We start from the raw sequence: 23,468 nt of genomic DNA, 5'->3' as shown, positions 1-23,468 counted from the left end.
AGAAGTGGACCATAGGATATGGTGGAATAAAGCACCAATACATGGCTTGATATGGGAAAAATTGTTTCTGTACAGTTTAATATGCGTGACGAAAATCACATTTGTTGGTCATTTTCTTCAGTGTGATGTGTATGTGTGAGCCCATATTTCATCAAAGAAATGTGGACTTACTGTTGTTGTTTCTTTTTTTTTTAATACATTGTTGATATTTAGATAAACTCAAATGGTACAGTAGTATGGCCGTCCCAGGATTCAACTCAAAGACTCACTGGTTGCAAAATTTTGTACCAGAAGCACTCCTCTCCTCTCTGTGTTGTGTGTGAACTCAGTGAGGGTGGCTGGGACACGAGGCTTCCCCTTGCTGGCTCTGCACTTGGCTCGAGTCGCCCAGCCCCAAGCCCTCGAGCAGAGCAGTGTGACGTAACGCCAATAAATTACAGGTCAGCAGCCCTTCACACTTCACACACTCGCAGCAGAGAGTGTGGCATTGTTGGCAGACGGAGCTGCCGCCCCTCGCAACCAAGTGTCCTCGGCTTTATGGCCACGTTATCCTAGAAAGCCCCTCACGGAAGGTCATGTGTGAGCCTTGAGTGCAAAGTTAAGGAGATGTAGGGTGCAAGTACCACATACGGTCTGCGAGAGATGGCATCCCTCATAGGGGAGAGGAGAAAGCTCTTTTCTTGACCCAGTGTGTCTTTTTGCAAATTAAACTCAAACAGTAAGCAGATGGGAGGCACTTTATAGAGGAACTTCACCAAGCAGAGGAGCGTGGGCTTTCCCTATTATATTATCTTGTTTATTTATCAGATGTCCTCTTTCAGGCAATGCATGGTTGCTTGCAGTCACGTGTGTTGTGTAACAAAGCTTCACAGTGAACGTATGCAGTTTCTGTACTCCCTGGAGCACAGCAGCACCAGTCCCTTGCTGCGGGGCGTTCCAGTGTTTATGAAAAGCACATAGGGGAGTGGGCCATGGGGGCTGCCGAAGTGCCATTTCAAATGGTAAACAGATCCAGTTACAGTGGCGTCTGGCGTCATTTACTGTGCATTTTGTGTCCTGTACAGTTCTAATGACCTTGCGTTGCTGGAAAAAGTAAAAATAAATTCCAAATAGAGTTTGGCTTCCCCAACTTCACAGCCAACCTTATGTATGTTTTTGCATGATAATAAGATTTACTGTGCATGGCGCCACTACTAGATAAGGGTCACTAGTGTAATTCCTGCTGCCGTGGCGTTATGCTTGTGACAGACTTGTTTGGTTCAGCCTGGTTTGGCCAGACTTGATATAACCCTGCCTACCCAGACTGGCAGGGCTCCATCCGCCTCACAGGTCACACCGGTGGTTGGGTTATTGCATTGTTGTGCACAGTTCCCTTCTCGGTCCTTCTGGTACTCTGTACAGCAACTGAAACTGAGTTGCTAGAGTGCAAGGCAGAGGGCGGTGTACTTGGGAGACTCCTGAGGTTGCTCAATATTGTGGAAAATTGGACAAGTGTTCGGTTATGTAATTTATAAACAGATGACGTCCTCCGTAAGGGCCTCGGTTTTCTCACAGCGTTGCAGTTGCTCTGTATGTGTCATTCCCAGATGTGCCATGTTTACAGTGTCCGTCTGCAGCAGGTGTAGCTTCGTTCTACCACCTCGAGTTCTACGCGTAGTTTCATTGTAATGTCAAACGAGCTGTACATGCCAACCACGCTGGCCGTTTCTGAGGGAGTTTTCCTCTCTGGAAAAAGGGAGTGACTTTACAACTGCCGTTCCCCCTCAACTGTATGCTTGTGCTCATTGTTTGCGTAGGCTATAAACAGCAGCGGGAGCCAAGGACTGACTGTACGTAACAGGATAAAAATAGCTGCAGGCTCCGTTCTACCCTTCACCTAAAGTTTTAGCGCGACGACTTTTTGGCATGTTGCTTTGGAATGCAGCATGCAGGAGGGTGCCGCGTAAATACACTGTGTCCGAGCAGGCCCTGCCCAGAGCGGGGAGGGGGGGGGGGCGTGGAGAGAAAAGGCCGCTGGCTTTGGAATCTCTTCAGACATCCCCGGGACACAAATCAAAGACGAGCCATTCGTATTTGTTCACCTCTCTGACTCGTCCTCCCGCCGCTCGGTAGAAGAGGGCCTACAGTCGAATCGCTGGGCCGCATTGTGCTTGGACGCGCGCGCTGTTGGCTGGGGGGGCCGCTTGATAAATGCATGTTTCCTGTCAGCAGTTTCAGAGTGGGTGCTTGCACGTACATGCCTCCTATCTGCTCTTTGTCAACTGCCAGACGTGTTCGCCAGGCTTCTGTATCGTTCCGGGTTTACAGGCTCGGCTGCATCACAGATCATTTCCAGCGCTCCTTTTCTGTCCGCAGAAGTTTGCAAACATTGCACTCATGACCTGCATCCCCACACATAACAAGCATAAAACATCCCTGTAGTTTCAGTAATATGCTTTGGCTGACATAGGTGCAAATACAGTGTGAGAAGGTAATTCTGCATATCTAAAGGGCTTGACACCACGGGATTGTTCATTTGCAGAATAAGCAGCTGCATGGAGCATTGTGAGCACCTGCAGCTAATGTGCGTTAACAATCAGTCTGATTTCACTGGCAGTAAAACTGACAGCTGGCTCTGTAGTTAATTAGCTCTTTAAATCACAAAAGAGGAAGACACCTGCTGGTAATCATAGTCAACTTCCAGTGTGACTGGATAGCTAGTTACCTTTCTCATAGTTGTATTCTCCATAGGTATATTAAATTGTCATCCGTATTGCATGTCAGTCATCTTTATCATCATCCATAATTTAACTCGCTGGCCTGTTACATGATAACAGAACATTGAAAAAATACCCAGCAGAATATGCAAAATATTGTTTGCTAGCTGGCTTTAATAATCCTAGCCAAATAATGAGTTTGAGAGAATGCATTGTTGTTGTTGTTATTGTTATTGTTATTATTATTGTTCTTGTTCTTGTTAGTTTTATTGAATGTGGCAAATTTTCCTGATTTAAACTATGAACTTTTTTATTGATGATAATATGCAGGCTTGTATCAATGGATAGAAACAGTGTTTAAGTGGTTCTCAAGTAATTTCCTTCTCACTAAGCATGATGGTAGCACATTACACTTGGTTGTGCTACAAGCAAATTTATGTGTAGCAGTTAAGGTGATGTAACTAGCAACTGTATTACCTCCATGAGTGTTGATCCAGATAAATACAAACAGTTAGCGACTATTGAATGATTGTCTCTAATGTAATTGACCTAAGTCATTCCAGCTAATTGTTTGGTTTATTGCCAAGCAATCTAGCTGGCTAGCTAGGCAACTGTAGCTTGCTTTATATGCCTAAGGAGAGAAACAAGTTGGTAGGAATATTCAAGTCCGGAGCAGCCAAGGTTTACAATCTCTTGCTTCCCCAGTAGCTCTGCCCCTTGTACTCCTACTCTCGCTTGCCTGTTAGTGCTGTCACGTCTTTCCAAAACTCACGTGGTTTTTTATTGTTGCAGTGGGAAATTGGTGTCACCAAAATGGAAGAACTTCAAAGGCCTCAAGCTTTTGTGGAGGGACAAGATCCGCCTGAATAATGCCATTTGGAGAGCCTGGTACATGCAGTGTAAGTGTGTCCTGCCAATACAGTGTCACCACCCTCCCCATCTCACATTCCTTAACACCGTCCTAGTAAATGCAGATCCACGGCCCTGAAAATGGTATGCAGGGCCTACTCCTGATGCACCATGGCAGAAATTCAGACCACATTTTGGGTAGAAGGAGATGGTCCTGTGTTAGCAAATAACGGGATAATAAATCATAAATAATGGGATTTGATTTTTCAGGGGTGAAAGATTTCAGCAGTACTTTCAGGAGGGCTCGCTTTTAAACTGACCATGTTTGCCACAATCACCGGTTGTGCTGGGTCTTGGTTCTATCTGCACATGTACATACTACATTAGGTATAAGGCTGATGTGTTTGACTGGATAAGATTTAGCCATTTCTTAATGCTAAACAAGCTACCAGTGACATAGTGGTGTAAAACTTGATGGACCACGGCCCTGAACTTGTCTTTGTTTGCACATTGCCCATGATCAATGTCTCACTCTTAGTCTGACTGAACTGTCATTTTTCCCTTACGGGATGCAGCCAGGTGTATTGATTAATTATGTTTACCTTTGAGTTTGGTCCACTCATACCGTACTGATGTGGTTGTGGAACGGAGCCAGCGTGTTGAGTCTCTCTCAAAAGCAGCCCTGAAATGTTGTGCCCTCACAGATGTGGAGAAGAGGGACAATCCAGTCTGCCATTTTGTCACTCCTCTGGAGGGGACCATGGACTCTGAGGATCACAGGGGGCCAGAGGTGAGCAGTCGGCCTCACCTCAGCACAGAGTGGACAGTGGGTTGGGTGGCATCTCTCTGACATTCATGTTTATCCCTCTCTCTCACTCTTGCTCCTTTTCTCGCTTTCTCTCTTACTTTCCCCATTCCTTCCCTTTTTTCTTTCCTCTTCTGTCTCTCTGACACACCCACTATCTCTCTCTCTCTCTCTCTCTCTCTCTCTCTCTCTCTCTCTCTCTCTCTCTCACACACACACACAGGCAATAGCCACAGAGGGGAAGTATTGGAAAAGAAGAATTGAAATAGTCATCAGGGAATATCACAAGTGGAGGACATATTTCAAGAAAAGGGTAAGGTGATTGTATAAAATACAGTGCTTTATGCCGTATGTCAACATTTCTTTCCCTTTTATTGATTAACTTTTATTGCTGCTTTTTTTCAGCAAAGGGCACCGATTTGAAAAGGGATAGTATGACTCGAACAGATGTAAACTCATTTGGGAAATCCATATTTTATAGCTACATCTGCGTTCCCTCCCTTGAATTGTAAATAGTTAATCTTTTGTGAGCTCTTCTGAGCATGGTGTGAACTATGGTCAACTGCATAATGTTTTACCATGATGATGGACTCAAATGAATGTGTCACTGTCACAGTTACAGAAGCACAAGGATGATGACCTCTCCAGCCTTCTTAAAGTAAGCATATTTGCCTCCAGTTAAATTCTTTATAATCACGCATTCTTTATCACACACAATTGTTGACAATTTACATTCAAAGTGGAGTTTGAAAATGAACCATATATTAGCACTGACACATTGCAAACACCTAATGATTTTTTGTGTATTAATTCATTCATTCAGCTTCAGGAAATGCTCTTACTGAGCAGATGCATCATTCAGTCCCTGTATGGCTATATGCTTGCATTTGTTTGCTGTTGATTTAATCCAGAATTGGTCCTTTTCAAATGAAGATTTTTTTAACATACACTAGTGCTTTTTCGTGTTTTCTGGCATCCTTTGGCAACAAAGTCTAACTGTCATAGCCTGCATTGTGAGAATGTTTTAAATGTTGAGAATGCTTTTAGAGGCCTGGCATAAATAAAGACTTATACCTCTTTAAAAGAAATACATGGCATCTGAAATGAGGCTTCATGTAAATAAGAGAGAGCATGCTACATAATTGGAAGGTTGAGGGGAAGTGTTAGCAGTGTATGCCGACCAGTCCAAACCAGATTAACTAATGGGTCTGAGCTCTCTGTCCTCATTTGGTTCACGTGCATACCCTGCTGCATTAGGAGTTACTGTGTACCCTGTGCTGAGTGTCTTGTGCTGTGTGCACCGCTTTGCTTGCTGTGAACTGACCAGCTGCCTATGCATTTTGAACACTCAAGGGGGCCGAAGAGCAGTTTTCGTTGTTTGGGGAGATCTTTCCAGACGCCCTCCGTGTCTCCCTTTGCCAGGACGAGGAGGTGGCCGGCCGGCGTGTGGCGCGCAAGAGCCGCGAGTCCCCGGTCCCCATGGAGATGGACCCCATCTTCGACGTGGACGTGCTGATGTCCGAGTTCTCGGACACGCTCTTCTCCACGCTGGCCTCCCACCAGGCCGTCGCCTGGCCCAATCCCAGGGAGATCGGTGAGGCCTCGTCCCGTGACCCCACCAGTCTCCACCCACCCTCCACCCCATCTCCCTTCGACAGGATTAAAGCAGACATTTACGTCAGTCGTAGATGAGGTCACTGGGGATGTTGTCCTCGGGAAAGGGATCACATGAATTCACTCATGTGCTGTGTTGCACCCTTTCCAATGCGCATAAAAACAGCATTTTCTGAGAACACGTTAAATGAGTGCTTTGTTTGGGTTTTAACCAATGATCTGTTACACAGGGCCATCTTTTAAATAGAAGGACCCGCTTTCAGTGCTGTTCTGAATCTCTTGCCCTCAGTTCTTCTCCTGGAGCTTTAAGTTTAACTCTAAGTTGTGTATTTTTTTCAGGGGAAATGAAAATAGGGAAGTGACTGACAGGCCATTGTGAATTTTAGGGTCTTCAGCACTTTTTTCTCACCTCAGGGTGCAACCAGTTCGCAATTGTGACAAGACATGTGATGTTATTCCAAAAGGTCACACAGTGCAGGTGGTTGGTGGTTGTTTAGAGGGCAGTATGAGAGGTTGTGGGAACCTGCCTCTTCCACCCCTGAGCCCAGTGCACTGTTCTGCATCAGAACTCTGCGTGCCCTTCCTCCAAGGTCCTGACCTTCCCTCTCTCCCCACAGCGCATGCCGGGAATGCTGACATGATCCAGCCGGGCCTCATCCCCCTGCAGCCCAACCTGGACTTCATGGACAACTTTGAGCCTTTGCAAGGTAACGTGAAACATTCCAGCAGCTAAACGTCTGAAGAAGGAGCACACAGAGCCCCGTATGCTGTTTTTCCCGGAAAGTGAGCTCAGCAGTCAGCTTTTTTCAGGATGAGTTCTTTATTGTGTGCATTTCGTTCACATTGGAACAAAAATGGACATTTGCCATATATCCTGTCGGATTCACTAATAAGCTGTGTGACTGCTTCCATGAGAAGATGCAATGAGCTGAGAGTAAAGCTGAGACTGTGCATATAGCACACAGACACACTTAATCTGCACATAGCCATTTACTTTTGTTCAGAGCACTGCAGTCCATCGGGGTTTCATTGCTCTGTTAGTTATGAACTCCAGGAGTTGCTTGTGTCCTGAAACTTCATTAACCCTGGGGTGCAATGAAACTCAGTTTATGAGGCAGAAACATTGTCTAAATCACACTACTTACATTCACTATTTCTGTGTATTTAAGGTAACTCTCATATTGGCATCCTGAGGAAGAAGTGTCACGTTACAGTTTTAAAGTGAGCGGTATAAATGTCATGTTAATGCTTTACGACTGACCCCAGCACATCTCTTCTTCGCTTGTCATCTTAACATGCATTGTGTCGCGGACATTGTGCATACGCCATTTAATCAAGTTGTTGAGTCCCTCTCTGTTTGTTTCAGACCTGTTTCACGCCCTCCGTCAGCCAGTGTTTGCCTCAGCCTCCCCCACCGCCTCATCCATACCCCCCTCACCTAGCAGCAACTCTCAGACCCAGGTACACCCCCCAGCTCCCTGGTCATCGACCCAACAACCAGCTTCACTTGCCCTGAAATGTCCCTCTGTCGCCTCTCTTGTTTAATGTGCAACAGATCCGCTGGGTAACAGCAAAGAGACCCTTAATGATGTACAGTACCAGTCTAAAGTTTGGACACACCTGAATAAGATGATGGGGAAATATGGATTCAAAGACATTTTTATCTAAAGACATATGCTTAAATGCTTGAAATTTGTTTTTGTCAGACAAATACAAATCATGAAGTTGATCCCTATGTATGAATTTTTTTCTAAAAATGTTTATTTTTTTTGGCTGCTTTGAAGAATCTAAAATCTAAGAGTTTTGATTTGTTTAAAACACTTTTTGGTCACTGCATAATTCTGTTTGTTTTATTTCATAGTTTTGATGTCTTTACTATTATTCTAAAATGCGGAAAATATTAAAAATAAAGAAAGAAAAGTGTGTCCAAGCTTATGACTGTTACTGTATTTTTATTTTCTGAAACATTGTATAACTCAGAATATTGCACAGAAGCTTTCTCTGCATTATAGATTTGAACGAATACAATTGCTCTTTCACTTCCGCCTTCCATTGTCAGCTCTGATTAGTGTTTTCCCAAAGCCCTTGCCTGTCGGGCCTTGTTTTTCAAGGAAGTTTGTAGTATGTTTGTAGCTCTGCAAGAGTGTTGCATAATACTACGTGTGCTGCTCGTGAGGGATTTTGGGGAACTGATATTGTCCCTGTATAATGCTTGCAACTCTCTGTTGAATGTGAGAAGCTGGCCTTGTGCTGCTGCTCTCAAGCCTGTCCTGTCCTCTTTTTCCTGCCAGGCCTCTCTCCTGCTGCCCCTGACGGCCGATCCCCCATCCGTCAGCCTGGACCACAGGCTCATCACCTCTCCTGGCCCAGAACCTGCCCCTGTCCCCGTCCCTGTCCCCGTCGTTCCGGCCGTGGCCAATCACAGCAGTGGAAGCGCTGCCGTCCCCACCTACGGACAGCACTACTTGCCACAGTACTCGGCGCCCATGGCCCCAATGCCCGGCCCCGTGAACGCCAACCCCGCCGCCCTGCCCCCCATTCAGGCCTCTCCCGCAGTGCCCACTCCCATGCCCCTCCCCCTGCAGGGTCAGGGACCTGCGGCGCCGCCGACGCTGCCACGGCCGCAGCCCGCTCTAGACCCCTCTCTGCCTCCAACCGTCATCACGCACACCGCTTCTTCCACGATCACACCCAGCGAAGCTGCCACCACGTTCAGCCACAGCTCGGGGTTCACCCTTCCCAGGGTGCCTTGCAAACCCGCACCTCAGACCCAGCCTCCTGCTCCGGTTGTTCAGACCTTCGCCCTGCCCAAACCCATCCAGCCCTCGGGTTCGGGCAAGAAGACCAGGCCTGTTCAGAGGATCGTGCCTGCAAACACAATCTCATCTCCCCACCTTATCTTAACAGGTGACTCAAATGCTTCTCTCTGGTGTGGGTCCCTCCTAGAGACATGCTGTTTAAATGCACTTCACCTTGCTCGAAATGTGGAAGCAACGTCAATTGCTGTCCCATCTTCAGATTTGGTATATGTGACCATCCAGGTGTGGTTCCATGTTGGTAGAAACACAGAAGGCAACATTGCTTCAGAAGGTCGTTTACACTTTCCACATACAGGAGAAAAAGTGCACACCCTTAATCGCACACATGAGATCAACCCTCCTTATAGTATAGACAAGTCGCTCTGCTTGTTCATGGACATTGGTCTGGAACAGCAGTTTCACCTGAGCTTTTGAACTGCATGAGGTGAGAATTCAGTGGTAAGCAATAACTTCAGAATGCACAAGCAAACTATTCACTATTCAGAAGCACCAGAGCAATAATGAAGTGCCCCTGCCCCACTTTTTTTAGCAAAGTCGTACAGTTTTTGCCATTGATCTGCATTAGCTCTCCTGCAGCGCACTATGGGACTTTCAGTGTGACTGTGACGGTGTCATGTGGCTCTGTCCAGTGGCATCACCTTTTGCTGTTATATTAGCAGTTGATTGATTTCTCTGCAAATATTAGATGAGTTGCATATTTAAAAGTATGTTTTAGGGAAAACGCTGTATATTCAGGAGAATACAGTCAGTGCTTCTGCCTGTCCTTCCCTCAAAAGGATTCACCATTTCAGTAGGACAGCCAATCTTTGGTAGTGGGAAAGGGAAAAGGATGGTAGAATCTAATAAATCACTTTGAAAGTTCATCTCCCTCGTGACTTACAATGACCACATAGGCAGTATTCTCTTGGAAGAAAACGCTAATGTATTGTCTACTTTGGCCTGGCTGTGATTATAGACTATATCTGGCTATTCTATATGTGTTGCTGCTTTAAATCTCTGACAGTGCAGCTTCATTTTGTGGTTTTGTTTCATGCTCCCTATAGTGTCAATCGAAGGTCTCAGAGTGGTGCCTTATATTATACTATTTTACAGCAGTGTTTCCCAGCCTTTCAGAATTTGCCAGCTCAGAGAACTCTTCTCATTTGCGGTTTATCCTGACAGATGTATGTTAAACTTTTTTCAGCTCAGCCCTAAATATATTATTTGGTATAATAGCCAAACAATACTATGATATGTGTAAAATAAAAAACAATGTTTATTATATTCATAATACCACAAAGGAGCTGTATGGAATTGCACTGTACAGAGGCTCTTTTTCTCAACGAATTGTAATATTATCATCCACTAGGGGGCAGGGCTGTGCTACGTTGTAACTAACTGTTGTAACTAAAGTTTTGGTCTCTGCACTGATGCAGTACCTTTAGTTTAAATCATTGTCATCTGCAGCCCATCTCACAAAGTTCGTGAGCTCTGACTTCCTGAATGGTATTGTAAATTCATTATCTCTCAGTCTTAAATTGCTCTGAACTTTGTGACAGCCTCTTCTATCCTGTTTGCCGATTGAACACTGTCTGCTGCTGTCTTTTTCAGCACCATTTCCTGGGCACACAAGTGCTGTGATTGTCACCCCCAGCCCTTTGAAGGCGGATGTGGTTCCTCCAACCGGTGTTGTCATTACCTCTTCTATTGGACGGGTAAAACTGCCAAATTCATTCCACCATCATACTTAACCTGGTTTTATATTTCAGCTAGTTCATTATGAAGTTCCTGATATATTTCTCTGGTTAGGAATTACACGCACATGAATATATCTGTGTGAGGTGATGCCCAGCAGAACAGAACGTCCTGCGGGCTGCCAAAGTGGCATAGAGTAGCGCTGGCAGAACGCTGTTGAAATGCTGTTCTTCTGTTTAAGTGGGCAGACATAGGTGCTGTCCTGCCTGACTCCTCTCTGTCTCTCTTCCAGGCTCCTGGCTTTCACATCCTACCGCAGACTCAGACATCCCCTCAGCTGATCATCCCAAAGGAGGAGACGGCCTCTTCCTCCAACTGCAAAAAGCAGGTGCCCTCTCCCAGCACTGGTAAGAACCGGTGACCACACTAGCTCTTCTCAGTTATACTTCAGTGATACTGTGGTTGGGTGAAATATATTATAAAACCATGTATGTTGAGAAGCATTTATTGTTTTCTTGTGATGTGGTCATTATGCCAGGGTGATGCAAATCAGGGCAGTATGTGCACATTTTGATGTGGAGTTGTATTACAATCCACAGCCCAATGACTGTTCCACTCACTGAGTATGTGTTTCAACACACAAGACAAAATCCCATCTTTGTAGTTAGGTTAGTACTTTGAATTTGTTTGTTGTTCTTTGATGTAAGAAGGTCTGTTAAAAGGCTTTGTTAGAAGCTACACTCTTGCTTATTTGCTTGTCAGAGTCCCTTATTCAGCTGTACAGTCATAGCTGTAGTTACAGCTAAATGTCTGTTTACACAGATGATTATTAAGTGAACCAGTTAGGTTAAAGGTAGATCTTGAAGGTCCAACAAGGTCTCCCCTTGGGAGTGCTCTGCTTATAGGCTTATATGCTTATATTGTCACACTACTGCCCCATTTGTAATCAAACAGTTTACTGAGCTCTGTGCTAACAGAGGCTGTGCTGGGCCCATTATAGTTTGTCGTTTTTTGTAATTGTGCCTCTCTAATGCCTTTCTTTGCAAGTACGAGATGGGCGTTGCTCAGGGCAGGGGTCACCATGCGGGCCAGAACAGGTTCCCAGCCCTCAGTCGCCTCATAACAGCTGCACAGGCCTGGCCAAGAACGATCCCAACCAGGTGACAGCTACTTCCTTTGTCTGAGTGTCTGCCTTTCTCGTTGTCTGTTACTCTTTACCTGTCACTACTTCTTTATCTCTCTCTCTGTCTGATATCACTTTCTCTTCATTTTTCTCTTGAATCAGCAAGCGCGTTGATGTCACGTGTTTCTGTCCCATTTTCCTCCAGAGCCGTAGAGTGAATCACATTTCTGCCGAGCAAAAGAGGCGCTTTAACATCAACATCGGCTTCAAAACTTTATGCAGCTTGGTGCCCACACTGAAGTCCCAGTCAAATTTAAAGCCGGTAGGAATATAGATTTTTTTTCTATTACTTTGCCATCTTTGAATAATATTCTCCTACACATGATGAAGTCTTCAGTAGGAAGTTTACCTGTGATGAATGCATTATTAATGTTTATAAATTAATGTTTATAAATGAGGTCTTAGTCCCCCAGTTGTTGCTATTTTGAGAGTTGATTTAATAAATATATATGTAAATGTTCTTAAATAACAATCTGTAGCCCTGGATCATGTGTGTTTATTAGGGTTGTAAACCTCTGGTTTAGTTATGATGCAATGCAATAACTATACAGTATGCCTGTATATTCTATTCTCTACCTGAATTTATGAATTCACTTTGGCGCAATGCATTATGATTAGATATTATACATTTGGATACAGTGTGATTCAACATAACCTTAAAGGTCACTAGTAAGCATTAGTTAGAATAACACTACTTGTTGAGTGTGTGAAGATAATTGGGGTTGTTGCATGCACTCTAGTTTAATCCAAATTGCTGCATTAATATGAATAAAAATTTAAAAAATAAAAATCAATGGTTTGAGTCAGTCCTAGCACATAGCATAAATATAATTCAATGTATTGTACCCTCTCCCAGAATTTGATCATTTCTATCTACCAGTTGAAAGTTAATTGGAAACTAAACCATATTTTCATCTAGCTAATGTCAGTATGTGTCACAACAACTGTCAAAGTGTGATGCTGTTGCCCTGATGGTCAAGTCTGATACTGTGTCGCATTAGAGTGGATAGCGCACTGTGATGCTCGTTGATTAGCGTCTCTTGCGTTGAGGCAGATAAGCAATGCAGCCACCCTGCAGAAGACGGTGGAGTACATCGGCAAGCTGCAGCAGGAGAGGCTGCAGATGCAGGAGGAGACCAAGCGCCTCCGAGAGGAGATCGAAGAGCTCAACGCCTCTATCAAGTGTGTGCCTGTACCTATGCATTAGCTTTCGCCTGCTAATGTTAAATGAACCTCCCGCACGCATGCTTCAAAAACTGTGGCGCACCCGGTTATAAATGCAGTTGTAGTGTCATGCTTTCTCTCACTCCCAGTGGTGTTCTTAACTGGCATTTTTATATTGGAGGTCAGTTCCATATCTTAAGCCGGGACATTGAACAAGAGGTCAGAGCCCACAAGTGAGCACTGACTCCATATTCTCTGTTGCCTTTCCATATTTGTACATGTATGTGAATACAAGGGTCATAGTGATGGTTGAGCCCCCATGTGATTGAATGGGTTGCATACCTTTGATGGTAATTGGTGACACAGCTGTAATGCAGGTCTTTACTGTCCTCCATTTATATATGAGGGCATGTTTATGGTAACACACTAGAGCGTTCAGCTGTACAGTCAGACGAACAGACTGCTCTCCTGACATGCACATATACTTTCCTATGCGGCAGCAAGTCCTTACAGGGAGATAGGCTGGGAAGTAGTGTAGTATTTACTTTTTGCTAACTTGTCTTGTATGAAGACTTCAATTCTTGTAATACAAATTATTTTTTTCCGTACTGTTTTTGAGGATAAAATGTGATCTAATTTGAGTGTGATTTGTCATGTTTTTGTTCCTATTTACTCAGGGGTAAGAATAAATACGAAGGGCACTATACCTGTTTGTGTACTAGTTTTCAGATTTCCGGGAGAGTGTTACTTCATTGGTGTGTTGCAAGTACATATCTTAGGATAGGATATCATCATTCTGTGCACATGCTTGTTCACACCTGAACAGATCTGTCGAACAGATCGAACAGATCTGTCGAGATCTACAGAAGATCTGTGTGGAGATCTGTGTAATCAGGACTGCTGCCTACTGCCATCAGAGTATAAATTAGCATTTTTATGTTTCCCAGCTCATGTCAGGAGCAACTCCCAGCAACAGGAGTCCCTATAACTCGACATCGTTTTGACCACATGCGCGACAAGTTCGACGAGTATGTGAGGAGCAGGACCCTTCAGAACTGGAAGTTCTGGATTGTATCCTTTTCATTGTTAAACCCTCTCTGAGCCACAAGGCATCTCTACAAACAAGTGTGCAAGCGCTTGACCTCCGGTTAATTCTGTGAGCTTCAGAGTCATTTCCAAAGTTCACGGCTAAATCTGTGGCATTTATATATCCGCTGGAGGATGCTAACAGTGTTAATGATTCATTGCTTTTCAGAAAATATGAGGTGGCATGTAGATGACTAGTTAGACTTTTTAAAATCCTGGATGCTTCAGAGTAGCTCTGCACTTTTCCCTTTTAACTGAAAAGCAGAAACACAGTATCTGTTAGTAGATGCACCATGATAAAGCCGCTGAACCACATGTGGAAGCCACTCTACTCACTTTGCCCTCTGCTCTCGTGACCTTTGAGTGGGTTGCATTTATAATCTTTGAGGTGAGCTCTGTAAACTGAAAGCATAGCAGGCAGCCGTAAGAAGCAAACACTTTAACACTGTCGATCCTTCTGTGGAGTTTGAGCCTTGACCCATGCCACCCCCGCCCCAGTTCAGCATCATCATCAAGCCCCTGTTCGAGTCCTTCAATGGGACAGTGTCCACCACCAGCACCGAAGAGCTGTGTCAGACCACGCTGCTATGGCTTGACCGCCATTGTGCTCTGCCCGTCCTGAGGCCCAGTAAGTGTCCAGCCTGTTCCTGACTCATCCGCAGGCACACACACACCTTCACCAAGGCCAGCGCACCGCACAGCTTTGGTCAAGGCCTCAGTGCAAAGTGTGCATACTCATGGAAACAATACACTGGAAAACCAGTGCCAAGGCTTCCATAATTCACCAATGTATATGACTTGTACATATGTGTTTGTTGATGTCTAGTTTTATTTGTGATGACACAAACAAGACAATTTTCCCTCTCAGTTACATTTTCCCTTTACTCACATATTGTCTGTAAGCATTTGAGAGCTGCTGGCCCAGGATCTAGCAATCTTTAATTTCATAGGCCAGTCTAAGAGGCTCCCTCCCTGTTAGGATGGGGTGGAAATCTGCACCATTTCCCAAGGACAGAGGCAGCCTGTTTGGCTTCCAGGTTCAGCAGCCATTAGTGAATGGATCAAAGGACCTTTTATCATGCGCAAACTTGTGCATTATTACATATTATACATCTTATGTAATGCATGTAAGATTCATGCATTATTACATTGTATACATCATCTTATCCATTATTGTAGAAATACAACTCTCTGAGTCAAGTTTTAGTAGATCAAAAATATACTCTTTGTGCCCCACCATTTCAGAGACGTTGATAAGAGATTTGTCCTACGTGTCATAGCAGGTCTTAAAAGTGTGTCTTGCTGGAAATCCCCTTCAGCACTGGAAGCCTTTGGAAACTAGATGACAGATGCTTCCCTTTCTGTTTCATTTTCATAAGCTACATCATATTATCCTTTCATCAATGACAAATTCTGCATCTTGCGATCTGTATCTTTGGATGCTGCACTTTTATGAGTCAGCAGTGGACAGGCAGGAAAATACAGAGAAGTGCTTAGAGGTTGCAGTTTCCACTATGTGTTTTTTTTTTTTAATGAACACATGGTTTTCCACAAAGTGACCACGGGGAAACCTGTGATGTGCTTAGTGGCTTCGTTTTTTAATCCAGACAATTTCTATATCAATTGAGAGAAGGGGGCATGGCCATACATAGCGTGGTGTAAGTTATATGGAAATGTGTCAAAGGTGGTATCAGAGAATAGTCTCTTTTGGAAATGGTCATTTTTGTCAAAGTCCAGGGGGATATGATTTCTTCGTTATGCCATCTCTCAGTAGAAATTCAGTCACGAGTGTAAAGTTTTATTGAAACCCCTTTTTGTCAAATTTCCAGGAGTGCATGTCTGTGAGATCCTCTGGGTTGTCACACATGCTATATCCTCTAATTGTAAAAGGTAGATTCCATGCAACAGGGAAATGACATTGTAGAAAAATCTTAGTGGTGTGAGTGAAAACCAAGGCAAAAATGGATGTGCATGCAGTGACGGTAATGTACAGATGACCATGCTTAATGTTATCCTGCTCGATTTCACGAAATCATTTCTTTCCAAAGCCACTTTATTTCAATATTAAATGGATTGTTAATATCCCCAGGAAGCCCATTCAGATTGGTGTCTCTCCTGTTCAGTGTTGGTATGTTCAGAGTAGCTGGTTAATGTGTATTTTGTTTAATTATTTGATTTAACCAAGAACACTATACTCAGCTATATAAACATTGTGAACACCCATTCATACCAGGTGAGGTGGTGTTGCTAAGGGGTGTCAGCGAAAATAACACAGGTTAGTATGTAAGGGCGGATCAGTGCCCACTGTGTCTCTTTTGCATTCCTTGGCACTGTGATATTGTGTTGTTAATGTTAGCATCATATTGCTAAGCTATCCAGTTAGCTACTGGGAGTTGACATGGTCATGTCCCCAGGCTATAGTCTCAGTGTAGCCACTGTTATCCAGTGTCTGTTACTGGATAACTCCCATCTGGTACACTATGGTGCCACACAGGACCCACATGTCTCTGACATGGCAGTATACTGTTTTTTTTTTTTTTCTTTTTTTCTAATCAGCAAGTCCTTTAGTCCCCTGATGCTTGTTGTGTTTTTAGTGAGCTAGCCCACAGATTGGTACTCTTATCAGAGGCTGTTGATATGTTGAAAGTGTGTATTCTTACATTGTCCTTCATTGGCTAGCGACTTTATTAGCTTGTGTCGATCGTGAATCTGATCGTGTATTTACCTGCTTTGATGAACAGGCCTTGGAATTGGCTTTGTATGAAGTCCACTTTCCCAGACGAACATTATGTATGCCATTTAGGCAGTATTTGTTACTTGTTGGTACTTGCCATCGGATATTAGGGCTCATTCCACCTGAGCTTTGACAACATGCTGTGTGGGTAGCAGTGTGGTTTAGTGGTAAGGAGCAGGACTCATAACTGTAAGGTTGCTGGTTTGATTACCCAATGGAGCACTGCTGTTACATCATTCGATAAGGCACTCAACTCACAATGGCCTCAGTGGAGATCCAGCTGTATAAATGGATGCAATTATGACCTGTAAGTCACTCTGGATAAGCCTATATCAGTGCCTCCACTGTCTGGGCATTACCATTACCCATTACTCGATTCTACCACCTCAGCGTCATGTTAGTCATTGGCTATGCATCTCTTGGAGTCTTTCTTTACCTCCTTTTTGAGAAACACTAAGTGTAATCTTGGCTCTGGTGTAGGGTTGGGTACCGAAATTGGCACCGGTTCCTATACAACCGGTATCTCCTGGACCAAATCGCAACGCAGATTTCGGTCCCTCATTTCGGTGCCACTTAACCCTTTCGCTCGTACGGTCAAACCAGTGTGCTTAGCCGTTTAGCACGTATGCTAAAACTGGTGTGATTAGGACATTAGATTGGAGAAATTCTAGCTAATTTTAATTTTGAGGAAACCGCAATTTAACGTTAAAAAATATAGCAAATGCTAACTGAAAACTGTGAGAAACTTAATACTGCTAATGAAAACACAACGAACCATGTAACGTAACATGCGCTACGTAGCATAAAAAAATAAGTTACGTGTGAAAGGGTTGTTAAGGTGCTAGGTTTCTTCCAATATTTTTCCCTTTAGTCATATCTGATGCGGGAGCGCACCTCCAGTTTTCCGAGGCCATGTGAAATGTTTCCGGGGGAAAAAACGCCACTCGCAGCTATTCCATGTTGATATCACAGCAACAGCACTATGCTGCTTCCATGTCGTAGATAGAAACACATGGCTACAAAAGATAAAGAGTGAAAATATGTGCTAACAGTGCGAATGTTTGTTAAGTGTTTTGTATTTATTTATATTTGTATATTTAAGTATACTTTAAACTGTTAACAGTTAATATATTGTTCAACTTCAAGTTCAAATTTGCCTTAGCAATAAAAAAAAGCCATTCTTTAATGTTGTCGACCATCATTTTGTGCTTTTTTAAAGTATCGGTTCAGGCACTGGTACTGTTTTAAAAGTATCGCTTTAGCACCGGTATGGGAAAAAACCCAAACGATACCCAACCCTACTCTGGTGTATGACGCTCAGTTCATGAGATGAAGGAGACCCTGATGAGAGCAGCCCTTAGAGCACTTCAGAATGGAGGTTACAGATGTATAGCCATGATTCTATGACTTTGTGGCTGCTGCAGTCATCTTCACATCATCCGTGTCACCTTGGAAGTCAAAAGACATAGAATAGAGAATGATACACCCTCATATAATGAAAGAAAGACTTCCAGATCACTCCTTCTCTGTTATGAGAGCTCCTTTGATATTACTCCTTTTGAATATGAGGAGAGAAGGGATGAATCCGTTCTGATAATATGGACCGATTGGAGCAACCTTTAGTAACATTGTTACACATGTAACATCAGTATACTACCATTGACATTGATTTTTGCCCAGTATTCATGTGTAATGGTATGTGAAATTGATCTTTTTCATTGATCATTACACTTGATCAGTGATTCAAATTGATGGTATTTTCTTGTTTGTTTCTTTTTTAATCATGCATGCTTCAAGTACAATGCAGTCATTTTTAGGGGTGTCAAATTAGCAGAAGTTGGAAAGCAAAAGAACTTTTGCATTCCGAGTAATTTAGTCTGCCAGTTTCTCACAGCCAGAGCAGTAGCAGGAAATTTGCAAACTGATCAGAACAAAGATGGCTATCAGCATTGCTCACTGCAGTGAGATGTTTTTTTTTTTTGTATGTCATGCGGACAGAAAAAGCAGTCTACCGTAGTGGAATTTCTGCATCTTTTTCAGCACTTTCTGTCGGTCCCTTACGCTGTCTTTTCTTTGTTCCCCTCCAGTGGTTTTGAGCACGCTCCGACAGCTCAGCACCAGCACCTCCATCCTCACCGACCCCACCCTGCTGCCTGAGGAAGCCACGCAGGCTGTCGCCAGCATTCACAAGCGAGCGGGTGATTCCTAGCCCGAAAGAGACGGAGGGCAGGGGTTAAGGAGGAGAGAGGACTGAACAGAGTGAGAATCGCGCTCTCATCTTCCCCCACCCCCGACTGGAAGCAGACGCCGCGGTGCACATTTTGCACAACAAAATACCTCCAGCAACGCAGGGGTTGCTGTCTCCACGAGCCATTGCTGCAGTCCCAACCGTGCCTCTGTGCCATCTTGTGATGTCTGGGCCTCCTAGATAACTGGACGCGTCACAGGCCATCTGTTCAAATGGCCGGGATGTCTGTTCAGAACCTCTTGAGGAAGTTGATTGCCTGGAGCTTTGGAAAAGTTTTAGGGGGTTTTAGAATTTTCTTTTTTTTTAATTTCCTGTACATTATGAAAAGAAACACCAGGAAATCTGCAATCGTAATAGCTGCCAGAAAGGGAAGGTGGTTACCGGAATACCCCGGTACCTCCGCAGATTTTTTTTTTTATTATTATTTTCAGTTTTCTGATGCTCATAGGTTAGTAGAAGACAAACCAAAGGGAGATTTCTGTTTCTGCTGTATGACTTCCTGCTTGCCACACAGCTTTCTTTCTCACCTCATCCACAGACCCGTGGACCGCTGCTGGTCTGAGAAACGGCCATCTGAACTTTGGACCTCACCTGGTGGTCATGGCAGACCCGTGACAGCTACCCACCTCCGTGGGGTCCTCCCACCACTCAGGGGATGCCAATCTGCGCGGAGCTCACAGACCGCCCTAGGAGTGCTGCTTTTCTCGCTGCAGTTTTAAAAAGGCCTTAGAAAAGGGATCAGCTTGTACCAAAGCCTCCTTAGGCACTGCCCCTTCAACACCACCCCCAAGGGGTAGTAAAAAAAAATCAGGAAAGTCCATGTGCACAGTTTTCCCATTGATAGAATCTGTACATGTTTCTTGGGAAGGGAAGCTCCAGAAAGTGGCACCAAGGGCCAAATTTACTAAAGGAAAACTTACACTAATACACATTGCAAAATGTAGTGTGTTCAGTATACTATAGAGCATGGCAGAGTCTTGACAGCAGTACGAAAAGGCTGAAAGTTCATGACATGAATAATGAATGAAATGCAAGCAAATCTGGAGTGCAGTCACACAGGAATTAAATGTTGTAGAGAAGGACGGGATGTTCATAAGAGCACAAAACAGTTCCCCTGCAGTGACATTTGCAGAAAGTTGCACTGAAGGTTCAACATGCAATAACTGTTACATGGCTTAGGGTAAATACAAAGCTATACCCCAAAACCTTTCCAGCTGATATAACCTTTCAGATATGTCAGATGTATTACATGCGTTCTGTTTCTCCATCTCAAAGTTTTTATGAAGTAAAGAAACCAGCAAAATGGTGAAAATTGCCATTTGATTTTCTCAACACAATTTAAAACTGAGAATTTACCATTTTAAAGTACTGCAGAAAATAAATTGGATAGTAACTACAATGACACTACAAGGTAGATGAGGGCTCTTAAAGTGTATAGCAAATCTGAAGGCACAATTGTTTTGTTTTTAGTTGAGTTTTGGTCATAAAATGTTAAATCTATGGTGTTGTTTGTTTAGTGTATAGACTTGCTTAATTTGTAGCATGTTTTAAGGTTTAGCTTAATGTGCAGGGTCAGGATAATATAATGTGATGCACTTACATTGATGGAAGATGACTGTTATTCAGTTACTTCCAGACTTATTTTAGGGGCCTCAGGACACATTATATAGGCCTAGAAAGGGATTATGAAATATCACTACATATGAATCTGAGTCTGTTCTTTCATTGAGGTGGTGAGGTCAACACACAGAATTATAAACACCTTTGAAATTTTTATTCTAGATTAGTGCACAAAAAGAGACTACCTTAGATAACCAGATAATCTAGAGAGATAATCTGTTGTTGTGATATCTTGAAATATCCCAGCAACTATGACGAGTTCCGGTGCCTTATAAATTTGGTAGATTACATAACTGAAAAAAACCACACAGCAAGGTCAAGGTAATGCACAGTCACGTCATGACCTGGAAAGATAAACACCTGTTCATTGCATGTTTAAGCCACCTGGTCCGTAAGTCCCACATGATGATGTGTTGTGTGTGCGGGGGGCTCCATAGTTTCGTAAATCTGGCCCATTGTAACCAGCCATTGAACTCTCTGGGGCTGACAGCTTTTGAACCAACTCCAGTGTTAGGAGCACTTGTAACAAGCTTTATATTGACTCCCTCTGAGTTCTGAAAGGTTGTTAATGCTATTGCAAAAAAACGCATTGCCATAGAATCCGTATTAAGAGATGTTTTATTTTCGCTTGTGCGCTCAGGGCTGAATAGGGATGAGCTTATCGAGTTTATTTCTTCCAAATAAACCAGAAAATCAGGGTATTTTCTCTGAAGACACATTGCAGTACAAGCACACGAGTCTCATGCATTGATAATAATGAAGTGTGCGTTTCTCTTGCAGTCAAGGAATATTGATATTTCCATACCAGAGTTTTTCTGCCATTGTTTTTTGCGTTTCTTCTTGCTGCTAGACTTTCAGGATTGCATTCTGTGTTAACTTGTGTCTTATGTGCTTGGCATCTTCTGCAAAACACTGATCAAAACCAATTCATTTTCACACCTTTGAGTAAATATTTGAAAGAATCTCTCACCATACAGGATTTTGCAATAAATGTCAACAAATTATGAAATATTGATGTTTTGCTTGGTTGCCTATCAAAGGTAAGCCAACAGAAACATCAGTAGTTAGTAAAATATTTTCTTGATGTTTATCACAAGACACTTGTATCCGAGTTTCTTTACAAAATGCGATGGTCCATGTGAATTGTCATTGCACCTGCACAGAGATGAAGCCGTGTGTGATTTTCTTTCTGTTGAGAACCAATTGACACGGAGACAAGTCACAATGCGGGAGTAGCATGTATGTGCTAATCACTTTCATAAGTTTCCTGGTTTTGTTTCTTTCTCGTGTTTCTGTGTCTGGTATAACATTAATCCATTGTTTTTCGCAATGAAGGCAACATGGCAGGAAATATGATTTAAAGGTTTTGTTGTTTATTTTTGTCCCTAATCGAATCTGATCAGCATGGTTTTGTAGCCTCCTGTTGTTAGCAGCCACAAAAACACAGCCTTCTTTGATATGAAATGTTTTACTTATGCATGATGTTTTCTTATACAGAAGAACCACTTAGAAACACACCTTTAGTTAAGATATAAACTTAGGTGCAGTCTGTCACGTGTGTATTCCTTGGTTTTACAGTTGTGTGGTTGATGTGTCACTCCTCAGTTTTAGGACATGCAATTATAAATAGAGAGGCCCCTCTTTGTCTAAGCCCGATAATAATCCCAGTAGTTATGTATCTTACTGATGTATAATGTGTCATTTGTGAGGCAAAATGCTGTTGAAATGTTGGTTTTGATGAGTGCATGATAAAATGCTGGATACTTGCTGACATTTCAGATGCATCAGCAGCATGCTAGTGGCATGTTCTGTGCAGAGATTCAGCATGCTTCCGTCCTTTGAGAGATTGATGATACATTTCTCTGTATTTATTTCTTTTAAATGAACACTTTTAAATGAACACTTCCACATCAGTGTTTTTTTCCCCCATTTCACAACTGCTTTATCTCTTTCTCTGCCACAGTATAGATTTTGAGAGGGAATATTCTATTTGTTGTGGATTTTTTTTTAATAAAGGCAGATAATTTTGAGGTAGCATTATAAGGCCTTAATCTACTAGTGATATTCTGAAGTTCTGTGTGGTCTCCGATCTGACCTGGATATATTTTTTTTGCAGATGGCGTTAATCTCAACCTTAAGTCAAATACTTTATACAGTAGTTCCAGACTATGCAAAGACAAGAGCACAAGGGCTTTACAAGATTGACTGTATTATAATGATACTATTATAAGGATACTTGCTCATTTTGTTCATAGTTTGCTGACCAGTCTGTTTGCTGTTCGGGAAAGTCACCAATGATTCTGTCTGTCATAATCATGAGACATGCTACAGAAAGACCTGAGAACACATTGTATTTAATTTTTTTCCTTTGAGGAGCATGTGGGATAAATTATTTTAAGTTGTTTTGCTTTTGGTATGTTGTAGAAATGTGGGGTTTTCAGGATATTAATGATATGAAACCATTTGTCTTATGTTTCTGGGGTTACAATATTGTAAATATTGTATTGTTCTGTGTATTTACTTCAACAAAGTAAAGAAAAACCCAATTCTGTTTTTTTCTATATGGGAGACCTGAGTTTCTGTTATGTACATTTAGGTATGAGATTCATTTCAAGTCCAAAAGAGGTTTGACTTTCACCACAGTTGCTGCACATGTCTGTGACTTGACCTGGTATTGAATTTTACATTTTACATTTACATTTTACATTGAGACCTTTACCGATACTAATGTTCTACAGTTAGTTGTATTTCAGGTACTTAAAGTACCAGTTGAAGTGCACAGTGTACAACAGTGTCTTGATTTAACTCTGTTTATACTCCAGTATCTAACATTTTGCTGTTATTCCTGTATTATGGCCAGTAATATTCAGATTTTCATATTTTCGTATTTGTAAGTCAAACAAAGGAAGTAATTGTTAAATCACAAACGGAGAGGTCATAGGTGGTCTGAAATAGCCGAGCACCAACTCACTGAAT

At 42.9% G+C, this 23,468-nt stretch overlaps 1 protein-coding gene across 2 annotated transcripts in view; it reads left to right on the top strand.

Annotated features, from left to right (window-relative positions):
- LOC118776338 (MLX interacting protein) overlaps window positions 1-20,081 on the top strand; it is a 30,018-nt gene extending 9,937 nt beyond the window's left edge. The window contains exons 2-17 of one of the 2 annotated variants that reach the window (XM_036526616.1): window positions 3,489-3,595; window positions 4,250-4,335; window positions 4,574-4,663; window positions 4,967-5,008; window positions 5,773-5,944; window positions 6,582-6,671; window positions 7,331-7,425; window positions 8,256-8,871; window positions 10,374-10,477; window positions 10,750-10,864; window positions 11,505-11,617; window positions 11,786-11,902; window positions 12,695-12,822; window positions 13,752-13,875; window positions 14,389-14,518; window positions 18,712-20,081. In XM_036526616.1, coding sequence (XP_036382509.1) covers window positions 3,489-3,595; window positions 4,250-4,335; window positions 4,574-4,663; window positions 4,967-5,008; window positions 5,773-5,944; window positions 6,582-6,671; window positions 7,331-7,425; window positions 8,256-8,871; window positions 10,374-10,477; window positions 10,750-10,864; window positions 11,505-11,617; window positions 11,786-11,902; window positions 12,695-12,822; window positions 13,752-13,875; window positions 14,389-14,518; window positions 18,712-18,833 — 2,251 coding nt within the window. In that variant the 3' untranslated portion in view covers window positions 18,834-20,081. Of the gene's footprint in view, window positions 1-3,488; window positions 3,596-4,249; window positions 4,336-4,573; window positions 4,664-4,966; window positions 5,009-5,703; window positions 5,945-6,581; window positions 6,672-7,330; window positions 7,426-8,255; window positions 8,872-10,373; window positions 10,478-10,749; window positions 10,865-11,504; window positions 11,618-11,785; window positions 11,903-12,694; window positions 12,823-13,751; window positions 13,876-14,388; window positions 14,519-18,711 lie in introns of both variants that reach the window. The other variant, XM_036526615.1, reaches the window with a different exon arrangement.
- The last annotated feature ends 3,387 nt before the right edge of the window (window positions 20,082-23,468 follow it).

Source organism: Megalops cyprinoides, chromosome 4, assembly GCF_013368585.1.
Source record: "Megalops cyprinoides isolate fMegCyp1 chromosome 4, fMegCyp1.pri, whole genome shotgun sequence".
Classification (NCBI taxonomy): domain Eukaryota; kingdom Metazoa; phylum Chordata; class Actinopteri; order Elopiformes; family Megalopidae; genus Megalops; species Megalops cyprinoides.
Note: the sequence above shows the minus strand (reverse complement) of the source record. Positions and strands in the feature narration are given on the sequence as shown.